The following is a 15,952-nucleotide window of genomic DNA, read 5'->3' on the forward strand; positions in this document are numbered from 1 at the left end:
CCACAGATGTCACTGTTATGGGGCGATAGTTACTTACGTCTGCTTTGTCCCCCTTTCCCTTATATAGGGTCATCTGACAGCGCCGTCATACGGCGGACGCGCGCTCTACAGCGGGCAGAAAAACCCCTGACGCTTCAGGCATGTTCTCCAGGAGACATTGCATCATCATTATTGCATTAAAATTGTTGCGTTAAAATTTCAGGATATATTTGATGCCTGTATAGAAGAAAAACTATATTTGTGCTGTTTAGTCACAAATTGTACTTGAACAGAAGTAAGTATTTTAATCCAAGTCAATTCAATCTTAAGGCGTACGTGTTTTTCCATGTGCTGCGGTAATGGCTGCGGTTGTGGTTGAGCCAGGCAGGCGCTGAACCAGGCGTGTTCGATTAACGAAGGAAGTTCACTCTACCGAAGGTATGGGTTCCGCCGTTCATGAAAGTAAAGAATTAATAGCTTCATGAAGAATATATTAATGACTGCAGGTTCCTATAAAAAAATTAATGTGGATTATTTCAGCTTATAAGCGAAATATATCGGCGTTAACTGTGTGCATTGGCGTTGGCGTTGACAGTGTTCTAGACGGCGATCGCTTTGAGCAAAGGAATGGCGCATAACTGGCTCCCTGGATATGTGGACACCGCATTCGTGCTTAGATTCGTGGTGAGAGAGAGATGTGGAATGAATGAATTAGCGCTGACAGCTTTGTGGCTGACATGCGGCACTGCAGCAATACATAGGCCGCAGCGTTCATTTGGTGATCAATCTCTCGCGATCAACCATTAACTGCATGCGATCTCCCAGGGCGGCAGGGAGGGCGCACTGGCTATCCAGTGTGCGGAACGCTATCAAAGCAGGCTTTTGGCACCAACGCCATGTACTTACATGAAAGCGAGATTGAGGTCTCCACTGGCCCACGGAGCCGGTTGTGCGCCTTTCCTTTCGTGAAAATGAACAGCCTTTGCGAAGTTGTCAACGCAAATAAATTCTATGAACGCCGTCGGCTCACTTGTTTTGTTTGGTTTTTGAGGAAAGGAAATGGCACAGTAACCGTCTCGCATATCTCGGTGGACACCCGAACCGTGCCGTAAAGGAAGGGATAAAGGAGGGAGGGAAAGAAGAAAGAAAACTGAAAACTAAAAGTTGCATTTTGAGGAAAGGCACAGCGCTGCGCAGTGGCGGAAAACCTGTGGCTCGGTGTGACTAGGGAGCGAGAGAGAGAAAAGACGACGGAGTCGGCGGCGGCCACCTGCGCCGTGCGTGACGTCACTCGTGCCGGCTTCACGCGGTGTTGACTAGGCTAGTGAAGCTTTTCGCTTCAAAACAATTGTCTTTGAAACGAGCATCCAAACTGCTCATATCGGCATGGATCCTGCTGGCGTAACCCTCCGTCCCCGTCAAGATACCGCGTTTCACGCTACGTAATGCGTGCGCTACAGCGTGATAAGACTGAAACTTTCGCGATCGCTATAGCCGGCATCCGCAGGCGTTGCATAATTGTAGCATGACCAATTTCAGCTGCACTGCTCTGACACGACTCAAACTTTCGTTCTTCTTAGCCGCTATAGCCAGTATGCATACGAATCCTGCAGGCGTTGCATAATTCTAGCGCGCTTCTGACAGCCTCGGGAGCGCCTTGTTTCAGCTGCACTGCTCTGACACCACTTAAACTTTCGCTCTTCGCGGTCGCTATAGCCGGTATGCGTACGAATCTGGCAGGCGTTGCATAATTCTAGCGCGCTTCCGACGGTCTCGGGAGTGCCCAATTACAGCCGCACTGCACTGACACGACTGAAACTTTCGCTCTTCGTCCGTCGTAAGCGTGCTAGAATTATGCAACGCCTACCGGATACGTATGCATGCCGGCTATGGCGGCCGGGAAGAACGAGTTTGGGTCATGTCAGAGCAGTGCAGCTGGGTGGAGAGGAAGTGGCAACGCCGCATGGCCGCTAACAGGAACACTGTGTGGCCGTCAAACTCGGCTGTACTAAATCTGTCGTGAAGTCTGGCAACATTGGTACTGCAGTCTGGCTGCCATTTAATGGTGAATTCCAATCGCAGGCCCGGAGCGGTCTCCATGCTCTGTGAACCTGAATCCAGCGGAGAGCGCGTGACCTGAAATTGCGATTGGAGTACACTTGCTCTGGCTGGAGCATGTAAGTGGCGCTCACGAACTGCTGGAGCAAGTACCCGTCATTACTTGCGCTTGCCCGCGCTTTTCGCGCGATCCACTTTTGAGTCCATAGCGGCAGGCGAAGCTGATCATCTGCTATGCAGCGCGGAGAGGAGCCGGCGCGGCAGACGCGAAAGCCGCCGGAAACGGAGGGCGCCGATGAAAAAGAACGTCACACAAACTTCCGGTCAGATCCGCCGATTTCGGCGGAGCAGTCCCGACTGCTCCACGGAGCAATCTCGGCTCGGCAACCGCTCCCTGTCTACAATTGGAAGACGTGATCCGTGGCTCAGATCTGCGTTTGGAATACAGTTGCTCCAAAAAGAGCAGCAAACGTTGCTGCCGAAGGGTTCCAACTCTGCGATTGGAAGTCACCATAAGTTACGCCAGCCGGATCCATGCCCTCATACCTGCAAAGTATCGTTCACTTGTTTAAAGTGCACAGTTTACTTACATTTGATGAGTAAAATGACGGCTAAAACCTAGCAGGGTTGTTATTGTGCTTTCAGGAATGGACCAAGTTTTGAAGAGAGGGAACAGGGTCTTGGTTTTGTGGGAGGGCCAGGTTGTGGCTGAGCGACTCAAGGATGTCGTCGAGAAAATTCAGTCTTTGATCCAAGATCCCAGCCTCTGTCAATTCGAAAATGCACAAAAATTGCCCGAGTGTAAGTACTCTATAATGTTCCATCTTTTTTACTATTTAGCACCCGCTATTTGTTATATGGGCTGTACGTAACCCAACACAGTAAACGTGACCTGCCCTTTTGTCGCTGTGATTACATTTGCTAGAAAGGTAAATCAGTGCACTTTACGTGTACTTTCAACTAGCAGTCGCATTCACACAGTGTTTGAGAATGCGCAAGTGAAAGAGAGTACAATATTTTTTAACTGTGTCAGATGTGGCCATGCTTGGAAAAGAAATATATTAGTGGCGTCTTCGACTGGTCTCTTTAGATCACTCTAGAGCGCTCCGAGAGGAGACCGCACATTCGGCTGGTCGAAACCGTACGCTCTGACTACATTCGGTTGGTTCTTTCTGAGTGCTCGCCTCCAGCTCGGAGCGCTCTGACGCACTCCGAGAAAAAAGTCAGAGCGGCTCCGAGATGAGTCCACGTGGCAGAGCCACTTCCGCCATTTCACGAAAGTGGCGCGAGGCCTTGGCGTCCCTTACGCGTAGGCAGAAGCAAGTGTAGGCTTTTGACGCAGTCACGTAGTTGTAGCGTCCTTGCTGTGTTTTGCGAGTGCCACGCTGTGTGAGGCAAAGTGTTCAAGAGACACCGGATAAGCATACGCTAGGAACGCGGTCTGTGTTTCCGTCACATGACAACAGCGATTCCAGCAGCCGCTCAAACGAAGGCGACAGGACTATTCACAAGGCGATGTTCGAAAAATGAGCGTCCCGTGGCACGGAGAGCCGGTGTAGCAGCGACCGCGACCACGTGCGGCTCTTGTAGACGCCAGCAGCGGAGCCGCAGCGAGGTTCCGGAAGTTACGTCCTCCTCCTGCTTCCTGTGCTTCCGCTCTAACGATTCGCTGACCATTCGGCTTGACTAGCCTCGCTATGCGCTCAGAGCAAGAGCGGCTCCCGCTCTGCCAAATCCTAACCGGATCACGGGAGCGACCAGTCTAAGATGCCATACGTAAACAACATTATTTCTTCCAATGTGGCCATAACAGACATTAAGGTATATTCAAGCATCAGCCTTGTACCTCGGTCTATTGAATTGGGAAAATGTTTCGGACACTTGAGTATTAATAAAGCTTGCGCCAGTTCCGGGAGACTTGAAACTTATGCATATACAGGTGGGCTGTAGAAATACAGAAGTCAGCTTTCCTGCGAAACAAAAACACTCCACTATGACGGGTGCCGCGGTGGCTCAGTGGTTATGGCGCTTGGCTACTGGCCATAAAAACACGGGTTCAATCCCTGCCGCGGCGGTCGAATTTAGACGGAAACGAAATTCTAGAAGCCACTGTACTGTGCGATGTCAGTGCATGGTGGAGAGCCCCAGGAGGTCGAAATTTGCGGAGCTTTTCACTACGACGTGCCTCATAGCTTGAGTCGCTTTGGGACGTTAAACCCCCATAAACCTAAACTTCGCTATGACGGTGCAGCTTCTCCTGTGGGCAGAAGTTGGGTGCAGCGCTGGAGATTTCTGTTGTAAGCCTTATGCGCTGCATGCACTTATACTCCCGGACTACTATTATCCACTCCCCACTGCATGGGGACAAATGTCTGTCTCCTCTTTCCTGCCTAGCCTTGGCTGCAGAGCGACAAAAAGCTTTGCATGGCTACGTTTCATCCCGTCGCAAAGGAGTGGCTTTGGAGGACTCTGATTTATACCTTAATCGCGACGGCAGCACATGCAGGAGTGTGAAGACTCGCGGCATACCTCAGACTGCAGAAATCTCCAGGGCTGCACCTCATTTCTTCTCCAAAGACCGGTTTGTGAAGGAATTCACTTGTGCAGGGAAGCTGGCCTCCAGATTTCTGCAGCCCACTTATTTCTGTCTGGCTACAGTAGTAGATGGCAAAATTGTGTGATTGTTTTCACATATGGTTATCTTTCTATTGTTTTGGGAACTGTGACAAGCATCATTAAAGGTGGAAGTAACCATGTCGTTTAATTTAGTGTGGAATTTTCAGTGACTGTGCCTGTGAGATTTGTGTTGCATTTGTTTTACACTGCTCATTTAATTGTGCACTGAGCTCTATCATTCTTAGCTAAATAACTGTGTTTATTCCAACATATGTTTCGATTGAAATGAAATGCAAAAGATGGCTGTGCGCTGTGCCATGCCATTTTAGTGTTAGGTTGAAGAACCTCAGATGGTCGAAATTAATCCACAGCCCTTCACTATGGCACTGCTTTCCCTTTTACCTGTCTTAATTTGCTCATTCTTTCCTTCATTCTTTCCTGGGGGACATAGTTGAGGTATCCATCGTGAGTAACACAGCTACTGTGCCTTTCTTTCCTCATAACCAACAATTTGTTATTATCATGTTATGGTCTTGGGGCCTGTTTGAAATTGTTTCATGCAAGATGTCTCGTGGGTTTAAAAGACTATAGACACCTAATTTTAGTTGTGTGTTCTCTTCTTTCAAGTAATGTCAGGTTTATTTTCCTTTTAAGCAAGAAGGGGGGACAAAAAGCTGTACACACCGTTTGACATGGGTCCCGCCAACCTACAGGTTGGCTGTATAGCAGTTTCAGTACCGCAGTTATTACATGAAAGAAAGAAATATCTTATACACATAATTATACGAGTGTAATGTGATCGTGTGCAATCAGATTAATTTATAGTTTACAAATACCCTTTCAGTTAGAAAGAAAACATGTGCATGCCTACCCCGCCGCGCCGGCTCAGTGGTTATGGAGCTCGGCTGCTGACCCGAAAGACGCGGGTTCGATCCCGGCCGCAGCTGTCAAATTTCGATGGAGGGGAAATTCTAGAGGCCTGTGTACTGTGCGATGTCAGTGCACGTGAAAGAATCCCAGGTGGTCGAAATTTCCGGAGCCCTTCACTAGGGCATCCCTCATAGCCTGAGTTGCTTTGGGACGTTAAACCCCCATAAAGCATGTGCATGCCTATTGCTAAAAAAAAACGCTGCTGGTCTTAAGACGAACTGGTGCGTTAGACACTAGAATGTGTGGATAACTGTGAGGTATTCGCCTACGACCGCTAGGTAATTTATAATTGAATTTCTTCTTTCATGCTGTTTTGGTTTCTGTTTAATCAACCGAACGATGGCTTTGACGTGTAGTTGGACTTCTAGTCATGTGAGGCACGATAAAAACTGCAATATAAATGCTGCTCCTGGTGTTAGTTCACTACACCTCTTAAACTAGCCAGCTTCAAGAGCTGAAATGAAAACAAACAACATATCAGCAGTTATATTGCCATTCTTCTTGCACCCCACGTGACCTAAAGACCAACTACAAGCCTCTGCCAACGTTTGGTTGATGAAACCGACACACAGCGTCGAGAAGAAATTCAATTATAAATTGTTTAGCAGTCGTAGACGAATATCGCTGGGTGATCCAGATATTCTAGTGTCTAACACATCATTTGAGAGAAGAAAACAAGCAAGCAAATATTGGGTGTCTATAGTCCTTTAAAGGTCAAGTTTCAAGAGGCTGTTATGTTCAGAGGTTCCAGTTAAAACATTAGTGAAATGGTTTTGCCAAAATTAACTTACTTCTTGGTATAATGAGTAATGTAACTTTCGTGCATATTTACAAAGAAGTTGCTTACTCCTTTTGTAATTTCTGTAAAGTGGACCTTTCTTACACATGAAGAAAATGGCGCAACTTATAAATGGGAAGATCACAACACATTGTAAAAAAAAAGACGTAAATTTTACATGCATTTTCTGATCACCAAATAGTAAATCTTGGAATATGATCTGTCATAGACATTAGTGGAATAGAAATTGTTGAAGACATCACTGAAAATACATTGACCCTTCTATAATTTCAGAGTAACAAATTACTATCATTATCACAAAATGCTGTGGGTTGCAGCCCACTTTGTCTCCCTATTTCTAGAGATCAAGGCCTGATGTGGGAATATCTGCCCCCAAAGAGCACAGGACCAGGATAAAGATGCTTCTTGTATTAGCAGCTGGAAACAAGAAAGGCACCATTGTTCTCATTCTGACATGCCTAGTGTGAAAGAAAGGAAGAGTTGTGGTGGGGGTGGCTTTTTCCTCTCTCCTTTTTGAGGTGGCAAAGGATTGGTATCTTGAGTGCCAGCTTGCCACATTTACGTGTCCAGGACAGATGAAGCTTTTTGAAAGACACTTGCCTTTAGTACTCGCGGCTTTGGGGCACAGCTGCAGTCAGACTGCATTAGTGACCTTTCAAACACCTTTTGTTAGGTATTGCAAAAGGTGTTTAAAAATGCTTTCCTGCATGGTAAGGTAATTTTGTTATGTTACTAGAGCATAACCACAGGAAAGGATTCATAGTATTAAGATTCAGATTTTTATTCCACTTGGGCCAAAAGTGCAATGGATGTGCAATGGTGTCCGCAGCCAGAGGAAAATAATGTCGGCACAAAGTGCAGAGCACATGTGGAAAGAAAATAAAACAAATTTGTTCTTGTTCTTGCTCACACATCTACAGAGTCTTTTGTCAATGTGCTGCATCAGCTGCTATACAGTGTTTTTGGCAGGCTGTTGGCTTTGCATTATTCATGTGAAGGAAGGAGGCAAAGGAATTAAGGGCTTGCCAAGTAGGTAGCACAGCATATGAAAAGGGTGCCCATGACTGTACTAGCTTCTAAAGCATAGATTCTTGTTTTACAATGGATTCTGTCATCATCACCTTCCAATGGTAGTTGAAAGTGACCATGAGGCCTTTTTCTTTTTTTAGCTAAACACCCAGGATCAAGTTTTGATGCAACAGTGCTTGGTTTTGTCACACCACAGATGCGACCAAGCTCCGACACTCTCGTTAACATTATCAATTTACTAAAGCCAAATGGAAAGCTTCTTGTCAAGCTAAGTGGTAATTCACATTGCATTGTTTTCCACATTGCTTTAACTAGTCAAGAATGCATTGCTCACTTTGCACTTTACCGAATTTTGCTGCTCTGTACGCCCCTAGCGCTGTCTGGCTTCTGCTCTATGGCAACGTTGGTGCTGTACTTTCTCGTTGATGCACAGAGTATGGTGCACCACTGAAGCTTGTACTGATTTGCTTGATCATGGCAAGGATTTCTTCTTTGCTTAGTAAAGAACAATGGTAATTTCACTAAAAATGCACTGTAATTTCTTGCACTTGCAGCTTATCTTGATGTGTACTGGATTATCCTGTCACTGTGATGGAGTGTCAGGGTTTATCATATATCTATGTATACGCAGGGTACTTCACCTAAGACGTTACACAAGTTTTAAAAATAGGCTTTTTGAGTTATAAGAGTGCTTTTTTCGGCATAGCCTTGTCGGCGGTGTAGTACATCAGAATACAGCTAAGATGTGCTAACTAGCAGGTTATTTAAGGGGGGAAGCTGGTCTTAGAAAAAAAATTTTATTAATGAAGGCACAATTATCAAATCTTCAGGAAACATGTATTTTTGCGTGCTGATTCCAAATATAGAATTTAATTTAATGTACAACAAGTCGTTGGGGACTTGATGCAATATGTTATGTAACTTTTTGTGGAGAGCTTTAAAGAAATTTTGCTGCAGGGAACTTGCTAGAATGCATGCTGTCAGCTTGTTTTGACAACAAGCTATGTAATATGAGTAAAATTATTATTCTGCCTATCACAGAAGTTGAGTTACAGGATTTTGAACTTCATACTTCACAAATGGGAAGAAAAATTTGTCTTCCTGTTTCTGAAGTGACAACTTCAAAATTCTATAACTCAACTTCTATGACAGGCAGGATGATAATTTTAGCTTTATTGCATAGCTTAATGTCAAGAAAAACTAATTGATATCCATATCAGTTTTTAGAATTTCGAAAATGTGGTTACCCTCGGCACTGTGGCCCAACAAATGTTGACTACATCACGTCAAAATACATGCACTTTTGAGAAGCATGCATGCAAAGCAACCTCTCCAGTGCACATAACTAGTCAAAATAGCCAGATTTTATTGGGCCACAGCGCCGAAGGTAACCCCGTTTTCGAAATTCTCAAAACTGATATGGATGTTACGGTGGGCCACACGCCTCTCAAAAATAAGGAGCCTAACAGCAATAGTTAAAAATTTAACTATTCAACATTAGCTAACTGTCCTGCTAGTTAACATGACTTAGCTGTATTCTGATGTACTACACTGCTAACAATGCTATGCCAAAAAAAGTGGTCTTCTAAATTAAAAAGCCTATTTTTAGAAATTGTGCAAAGCCTTGGGTGAAAAACCCTGTATAACTGTGTTGTGCTGTAACAGTGTATGATAGGTCCCCGATTGTATTACAGCTCTTAAGTGGTGGCTGTATTAAACAGATATTCATTCTACATAATTTTTGCAGTGCTAGTGGTATAGTAAAAAGAAGCTTTGGTTATTCATGCTGCATGATGGTCCACTTACTGTAACTTAAGCAAAGGTTTGATATTGCCCTCAAGCACTTGGCTACACCCACAGATTGTATGGTCTGTGATCTTAGACAAATCGGAGAAAGTATTTTGGTAATGCCTCAGTGTGACTGACTGTTAGAAGCAAACTAACCTCTCATAGCTTTCTTTTTAGTTCTGCTTTTTTTTGCGTTATGGAGCACTTTCTGTTTAGTTAACCTTCTTTTTAATAACAAAACACAATTGAGGTAGGCATTACATCATGATGTTGTGTTTATGTTGTGTTGGTTAGAGGTACTGCAACCAAAGATTTTGTGGGGGTTATTATGAAGGTAAAGATACTAAGCTAGTGCATATGTCCACTCATTAAACCGTATATCTGATGGAATTCACACTCAAATGATTCAAGTTCATAACGATCTGGCTTTTCTCATGCATTAACTGGTTACATTGATGGGCAGCTTAATTTTCGATCATTCACTGTGTAACACAGCAGAAGTTTGTAATTTTCGCTGTTTAATAAAGACTAGGCTATTATCTTTAGCTATAGTTACCTACTGTTGCATTATTTGTAGCCTGATAATGTTGCTTCATAACAGCTGATCATGTGCAGGAGCCGACCTGGATTCTGGGAACTTGGTCTATAATTTGAAGTTGTCTGGCTTCGTTGATATTTGTCAGGTAGAGTATTTTAGCGATTCTTCCAAGTGTATACTTTGTCTTGTGTAAAAGTACCTGGGAATATATTATAAGTTGGCTTGTCTAAACTGTTAAACTATTTGTGCTTATATCATTTATGAAAATGATGTGCTCTCTTTAGTACAAGCTGCCGCTGTGGCTCACTGGTTATGGTGATCAGCTACTGACCCAAAAGGCGTGGGGTCGATCCCTTCCATAGGTCTTTACGTAACATTTTAGTGGCATTCCTTAGTTTCTTTAGCCATTGAGTTACCATTTTCAACACTTGAGCTGGGCAGGCATTGGCATGAGCAAAATTGAGCGATAGCAAAAGTGAGGCATGAATTGCTGCACAATTTCAGTGTGCAGTTTTTCTGAATATTTCACCCCACGTAATGAATACACCTCACATTTTGCACAGGTTTTTTTTTGGGGGAAAAAAGTGTGTTCATTTTGTGAGTAAATATGGTACATGGTCGAAATTGACAGCATGATCATATTTTCCAACATTAAATCTGAAAACAAGGTAGCTCTGCAGAGGAGTTTTCTGTAAAAGCAAAATCTTTCATTTTTCTTACTGCCAACTCGTCTGTGGCACAGCATTATGCAGTTGAGTTTTGGCTGTCAGGTGATGTTCTTACTACTGCAATGTCTTTGCTGTGGACTTTCATTCGACCTACATGAGGCTGCATATTGCTGTACTTTTTTCACACGCTAAGTGAATATACATCTCTATTTTTAAAAACCTGTTGCACCTTTGGCTTTCGCACCTGGTGCTGTATATTCGCAGAGGCCATACTTTTCGCTTATATGTGATCTCAGTTGTTGAAGAGCTTTGAAATGAATTTGCACTGTAGACAGTTCAGGTGTGAGTTTTACCCCCTGCACCCTTGTTTCCACAGCTGTAGAGTAGCAAGTATCACCAGTGGAAGGGACTATAATGTTGATTGCAGATAATGCCATGTTCTGGTTACTGCACAGCTTAGTGTCATTTGCATCTCGAGTGGTGCTAGGGCTAGAAAAGTTGCCACATTATAAGCTTTTCTCTTGCAAAATATCTGCAGAACACCAGTGATGGAGATAGTGTGGAAATAACCTGTTCAAAGCCAAGCTACGAGATTGGTTCTTCCTCAAAGCTCCCATTTGCTGAGGCTACTGTTGGAAGCCAGGAGCCTTCTGCAGGTAATACATTATTTAAATTGAAGTAATACTCAGGGTAGGTGTGATAAAGCAGTTTGGTTAGCCATTTAAAGCTTTATTGTGCTCTTTCTGAAACTTGAGTGCCTATTTCTCTTCATGTGTTCATAATAATGACTACACATAACTTATAAGCTCACGTAAATTTTTAAAAAATAGAATGCTCCCAGCAGCTGTTATGGGAATTCCCACTTCGTTCAACTGTAAACCTTCTGTAAAAGTACCTCTCAGAAACGTGTGCTTGCCAGTGCAGTGTGTGTGTGTGTGTGTGTGTAGGAAAAAAGTTTTCCATAAAATAAACCTGTTGTGGTGTTTGAGTGGCTGTGCTGTTTGGCTGCTGAGCACACGTTCGCAAATTCAGTCGGGGGAGCTGTGGCCGCATTTCAATGGAGGCGAGATGCACGAGTGCATGTCTTGGTATCAGTGCATATTAAACCTGTGTGGTCAAATCAAATCCGGAGCCCTCATCTGTGGCATGTCTCGCAGACCAGTGTTGGTTTTACATGTAAAAGCACATTTAACTCATTTTCCTTAGAGGGGCCTTGAGGACAACCTCATTTTTTTTTGTTCTTAGTAAAAATCGATTTTGCAGCTCTTTCTGTGTATTCTGTGTATGTGAATGTTTGTCTGTTGCTGCAAAAAAGCGTTTATTGCTCAGAAAATTGCATTAAAAATTCTCCCACCATTCAGTCAAAACTTACTATGTCTGCACCTAAAAGGACTCTGTGATCAGTGTTTTAAAGTGAATGGCAGTGTAGCCTATCCTCTTGGATCCATGCTAAAAAAACTTTATTTAAACACTGATGTTTGCTTGCAAGATTGGTTGACGTTGGCGACATCTCAAACTTTTTGGCCTGTTCTACCTTATGAAAGCTCAGTTTAAGAATCTAGATATGGTGACAACAAAGTTAATATTGGTATAGAGACCGTTATTATGTAGGCAATGCCAGTCAGCTGGCATAGTCATTATGTAGCTTTCCGACGGCTGTTTTTTTTTTTAAGAAGAAACAAAAAACCAAATAGCCTAGCACTCGTGTATGTCTGTCGTCCCTTTGTCTGTATCCTATTTTTTTCACTGCTGTGATGTGAACACCTATGTCTGCTTTCTTGATTGAGGCTCTAGTTTTTCCTTTTTTTTTTTCAAGTGTTGTTTACTTGACATTCTATTTAAGTCACTAAACACTTACGTTAGGATGATAAAACGTCCGCAAACCTCACCTGTGTGATTTACGCCTGTCTTCATTTTTCCTCTGGTAGATGTAGGGAAGATTTGGTCATTGTCAGCACAAGACATGCTTGATGGTGATGTAGAGCTTGTAGATCCAGACCAGCTGATTACAGAGGAAGACTTCCAGAAACCGGACCCTAGTGCACTCAAGGGCAAGTACACGCTACTTATGGAGATAAATTTGAGCTTGAAGTAAAAATATTTTTGTATGCAAGGTTTCTCTAGAAAGTATATATGCTTTTTTGATTTGACAATAAGTTGGCAAGCAACAGCAATAATGCTTCACCCCTTTCTGAAAAAAATATTTATTTTGAGAGCCTACACGCAAAGCCCATCATTGCTGACACTTTTTGAACGTACTAGAAAATGCTCTGTTGCATTGTCTATTATCTCTTTAGTGGTCTGAAACCTCTGCCTTTCAGGTAAGACCAGCTTCTGAAATAGCCAGAAAATGCACATGGACATACCTGAGCTCTGTGTGTGTGCATGTGCGCGGGTGTGTGAGGAGTGGGAGTGCTGGTACTCTTGCTTTGGCAAAAAAAAAAAAACCTGTACAAGACATGATAAATTGGCCAATCCAAATTTGATGCATATGCTTCACTTTAGGGTGTTCAGTGATATCTCGTTCTTGATCAGGTTAACAAAAGTGAGCATATGACTCATGCACACACAGAGAGGTCCCCTTTAGCAGACAGCCGAGTGTCGTGTAAACCATGGGCTCATACTTTAGCATGATATTGTTCTAGTTAAATATACTTTGTGTGGTGAAAATACACCCAGTGTTTTTGTCTTTATTATATTTTTATTTTATCCTCCAAGTACCTCGAGAGGGGAAGCTGCAGTTTATTTAATATTCTTTTGTGCATTTATAGACTTAGTTATGGATAGCGGGTTAAAATTTAACATGTTCACCGCGTCGTCAGTCACCGGTGGGTCATGTCGAATAGTTCTGCTGTGTGGCACGAATACTGAACGGTGCTATGAAGTCATGTGATAGGTCAGGTTTTAAATGCAGAGCCTGTGGAAAACACACATGCCATGTTGCTATTGCCATCTGTTATCGGTTCCAATGAGTTGACTTTGCCGAATGCTCACTGGTGGGTCATGCCGCACCCGAAAAAATCTAAGGGTAGCCCATCAGCGGGCTATGGCGCACAGGAATTGTAGGCCCGAAAATTGCTGCCACAACGAATGTGTTAAGGAACAGAGTTAATCTAAGCCCTTTCAATATAGTTCAGGTTTTAATGCGAGTTAAAAAAATGTTTTCTTTCTTCCCTGCGGTTTCACAGCAGCATGTGGTAGTGAGAAGAAGCGTCGTGCTTGCAGAAACTGCACATGTGGTCTTGCAGAAGAACTTGACCGTGAAGCAGCTGCCGTTCAACAGCCCAAGTCTTCTTGTGGAAATGTAAGTTGAGCGAGAAGTTGTGCGACTGCAATTTAGCGACCAGTGATAAAAATTTTTGATATAGTAAAATGTTACAAATTGAATTAGGTATATATTGCATATGAATTGACAGTATCTGGAAAGCACACTTTATTGTTGTAGTACACAAAAACAACATTCAGTACTGTATCCTAAAATATTTATTCCACTTTTTTCCTTTAGTGCTACCTGGGTGATGCCTTTCGTTGTGCCAGTTGTCCTTACCGAGGTTTACCTGCATTCAAGCCTGGTGAAAAAATCGTCCTCACCGAAGACCAACTGGCAGTTGACAACTCACAACGGTTGAAGAAAATTGAACTTAGATAGAAGATCGGCTATGATGTCCACCATAGAACATTGCCAACGAAGCTAGCTGTGCTGGCATCTCACTTGTGCGATTACGGCACCAGGTAGAAGATTGACTATGATGTCCACCATAGAACATTGCCAACAAAGTTAAAGCTGTGCTGGCATCTCACTTTTGCGATTATGGCTCCAGTTCACAATTGTGTGGTTGCAGTGTCGACTTTATCTCTTAGGTTCAAAAATTGCTGTTAGCAAAGCGGCTCTCTAGCTAACATTACTTGTGGCAAGTGACAAAGTGCAGCTTTAAAAAAGTCAAGACAAGGAAACGGCCAAAACTTGAAAGCTATGATTAAAATGAGGGCTGCTCGCTATAGTGTTCCACGTCTGCAAACTAATTACGGCAAGTTTATGTGACAGCATTTGCCACTGGCAGTGAAGGGTACTAAATATGTACATGTGTTTACTACTATAGTCGGATACAACTCAAGAACGAAGCAGCAGATGCCCCTCAAAGGAGGCCATCCAACCAATGGCAATCATGGATTTTCACGACACCGTAGTTAATCCCATTTCACTTGCCACATCCTGTGATTTTGCCCTAGCAGGTACAAGTCGATTAACCTCAACACCATCAGAATTGATTGATGCCATTGGCTGGAGGGCCTCCATTGAAGTGCATCTGCTGCTTTGTTCTTGAGCTGTATCTAACTACAGTAGACTGCACAAAACTTGTGAATCACACAAAGCAGCTCAAGGCCAGACATGCACTTGGCACCAAACTGTTGTTTTCATCATGCCATTCTTGTGCAGTTGAATTACAATGGACAGACTGAATAAAGGAGCACAGCTTATTTGAACACCCTTTGAATAATGACTCCGATTCTGAATCCTAGTCTGGGAACTTAATTGCCATCTGAAGCTCTTCAGGCCTGAGCAGAAGTGCGGTTTGTCAGCGCCGTATATCATATTTGTCTCAAATCTGATTCCCCTAAATGCAGGCGAGAAATTTTGCAGCCATAGGTTCAACAGTAGTTTGACCTTTTCTCATTCTCTATGCTATGGGATTCTGTGCATTCAGAAACATGCAACATCTTGGGACGCACGTTCAGTTAAATACTACATATGTGACATTGTGTACTTAAATCAAAATTACAAATATAGCATAGAGAGTCATGAGAAACTTCGGAAGTCATTTGTAAAAAAGTTTTGAACCTATGCCCCTTGAGTTGCAAGTCAGACATGCTACCCCTGCTCCATGTAGGCACGCTTATACAGATTGGGTACAAGCAAAGATTTATATATGTCGTGTGGTCTTTCACATAAAGTAGCATCTTATGACTATGCTAACGAGTATGTGTGTAATTACATTCTAATTACGGAAGTAGCAATTAAGCGAGTAGCAAAGTGAATGTTGCCATTTCATATCCTCTTTGCTTGACGCAGCACAGTGGCGTCGGCATACAGCGGCCACTACAAAAACCTCCGCAATCTGATGCACGCCGCTGCCCCAACTGATGGCGCATGTAGTATAAAGTCTATAAAGTGCAGAACCTGCATCAAGAACAAGTGTCCGTGTCTGCAAAGAGCACTGCAGGCTGCTGAAGGGACCAATTAATGTTATCGCATCATACCCTTCAAACAGAGTTTAAGTGTCCCCCAAATTTTTTTTGGTTTGCCGGCAGGTGGGGGCACGAGTACTAAATGACCATTTTGGTACCGTTTGAAAAAAAAATGTGTCCAAGAAGTTAAAGATGTTTGGGATTGAGTAACATCTCATGAGCCATTTCCATCAGGCCCTCCACTACAGCGTCTCTCATAGTCTCATGCAGCTTTGTGATATTAAGCTGCACGTATGCACCAGCAAATTCATATTAGCTGTAAACAAGCCATCTTTATTTGCTAAGTTTTTTTTTTGTCAT

The 15,952-nt window shown here is 43.3% G+C and overlaps 1 protein-coding gene across 5 annotated transcripts; it reads left to right on the forward strand.

Moving 5' to 3' along the window:
• The first annotated feature begins 282 nt into the window (after positions 1 to 282).
• On the forward strand, positions 283 to 14,904 carry LOC144114002 (anamorsin homolog). 5 transcript variants are annotated; one of them, XM_077647426.1, is made up of 9 exons: positions 297 to 417; positions 2,062 to 2,156; positions 2,683 to 2,838; positions 7,552 to 7,686; positions 9,815 to 9,882; positions 10,944 to 11,061; positions 12,334 to 12,456; positions 13,594 to 13,709; positions 13,911 to 14,904. In XM_077647426.1, the coding sequence occupies exons 3-9, from the start codon at positions 2,685 to 2,687 to the stop codon at positions 14,052 to 14,054; spliced, it is 858 nt and encodes a 285-aa protein (XP_077503552.1). In that variant the 5' UTR covers positions 297 to 417; positions 2,062 to 2,156; positions 2,683 to 2,684; the 3' UTR covers positions 14,055 to 14,904. The 5 variants fall into 5 exon arrangements, with proteins under 5 accessions (XP_077503550.1, XP_077503553.1, XP_077503552.1 ...); XM_077647424.1 differs by lacking the exon at positions 2,062 to 2,156 and having other exon boundaries at positions 283 to 417; XM_077647427.1 differs by lacking the exon at positions 2,062 to 2,156 and having other exon boundaries at positions 283 to 417; positions 13,597 to 13,709.
• Positions 14,905 to 15,952: the final 1,048 nt, after the last annotated feature.

Source organism: Amblyomma americanum, chromosome 1 (assembly GCF_052857255.1).
Source record: "Amblyomma americanum isolate KBUSLIRL-KWMA chromosome 1, ASM5285725v1, whole genome shotgun sequence".
Taxonomy (NCBI): Eukaryota; Metazoa; Arthropoda; class Arachnida; order Ixodida; family Ixodidae; genus Amblyomma; species Amblyomma americanum.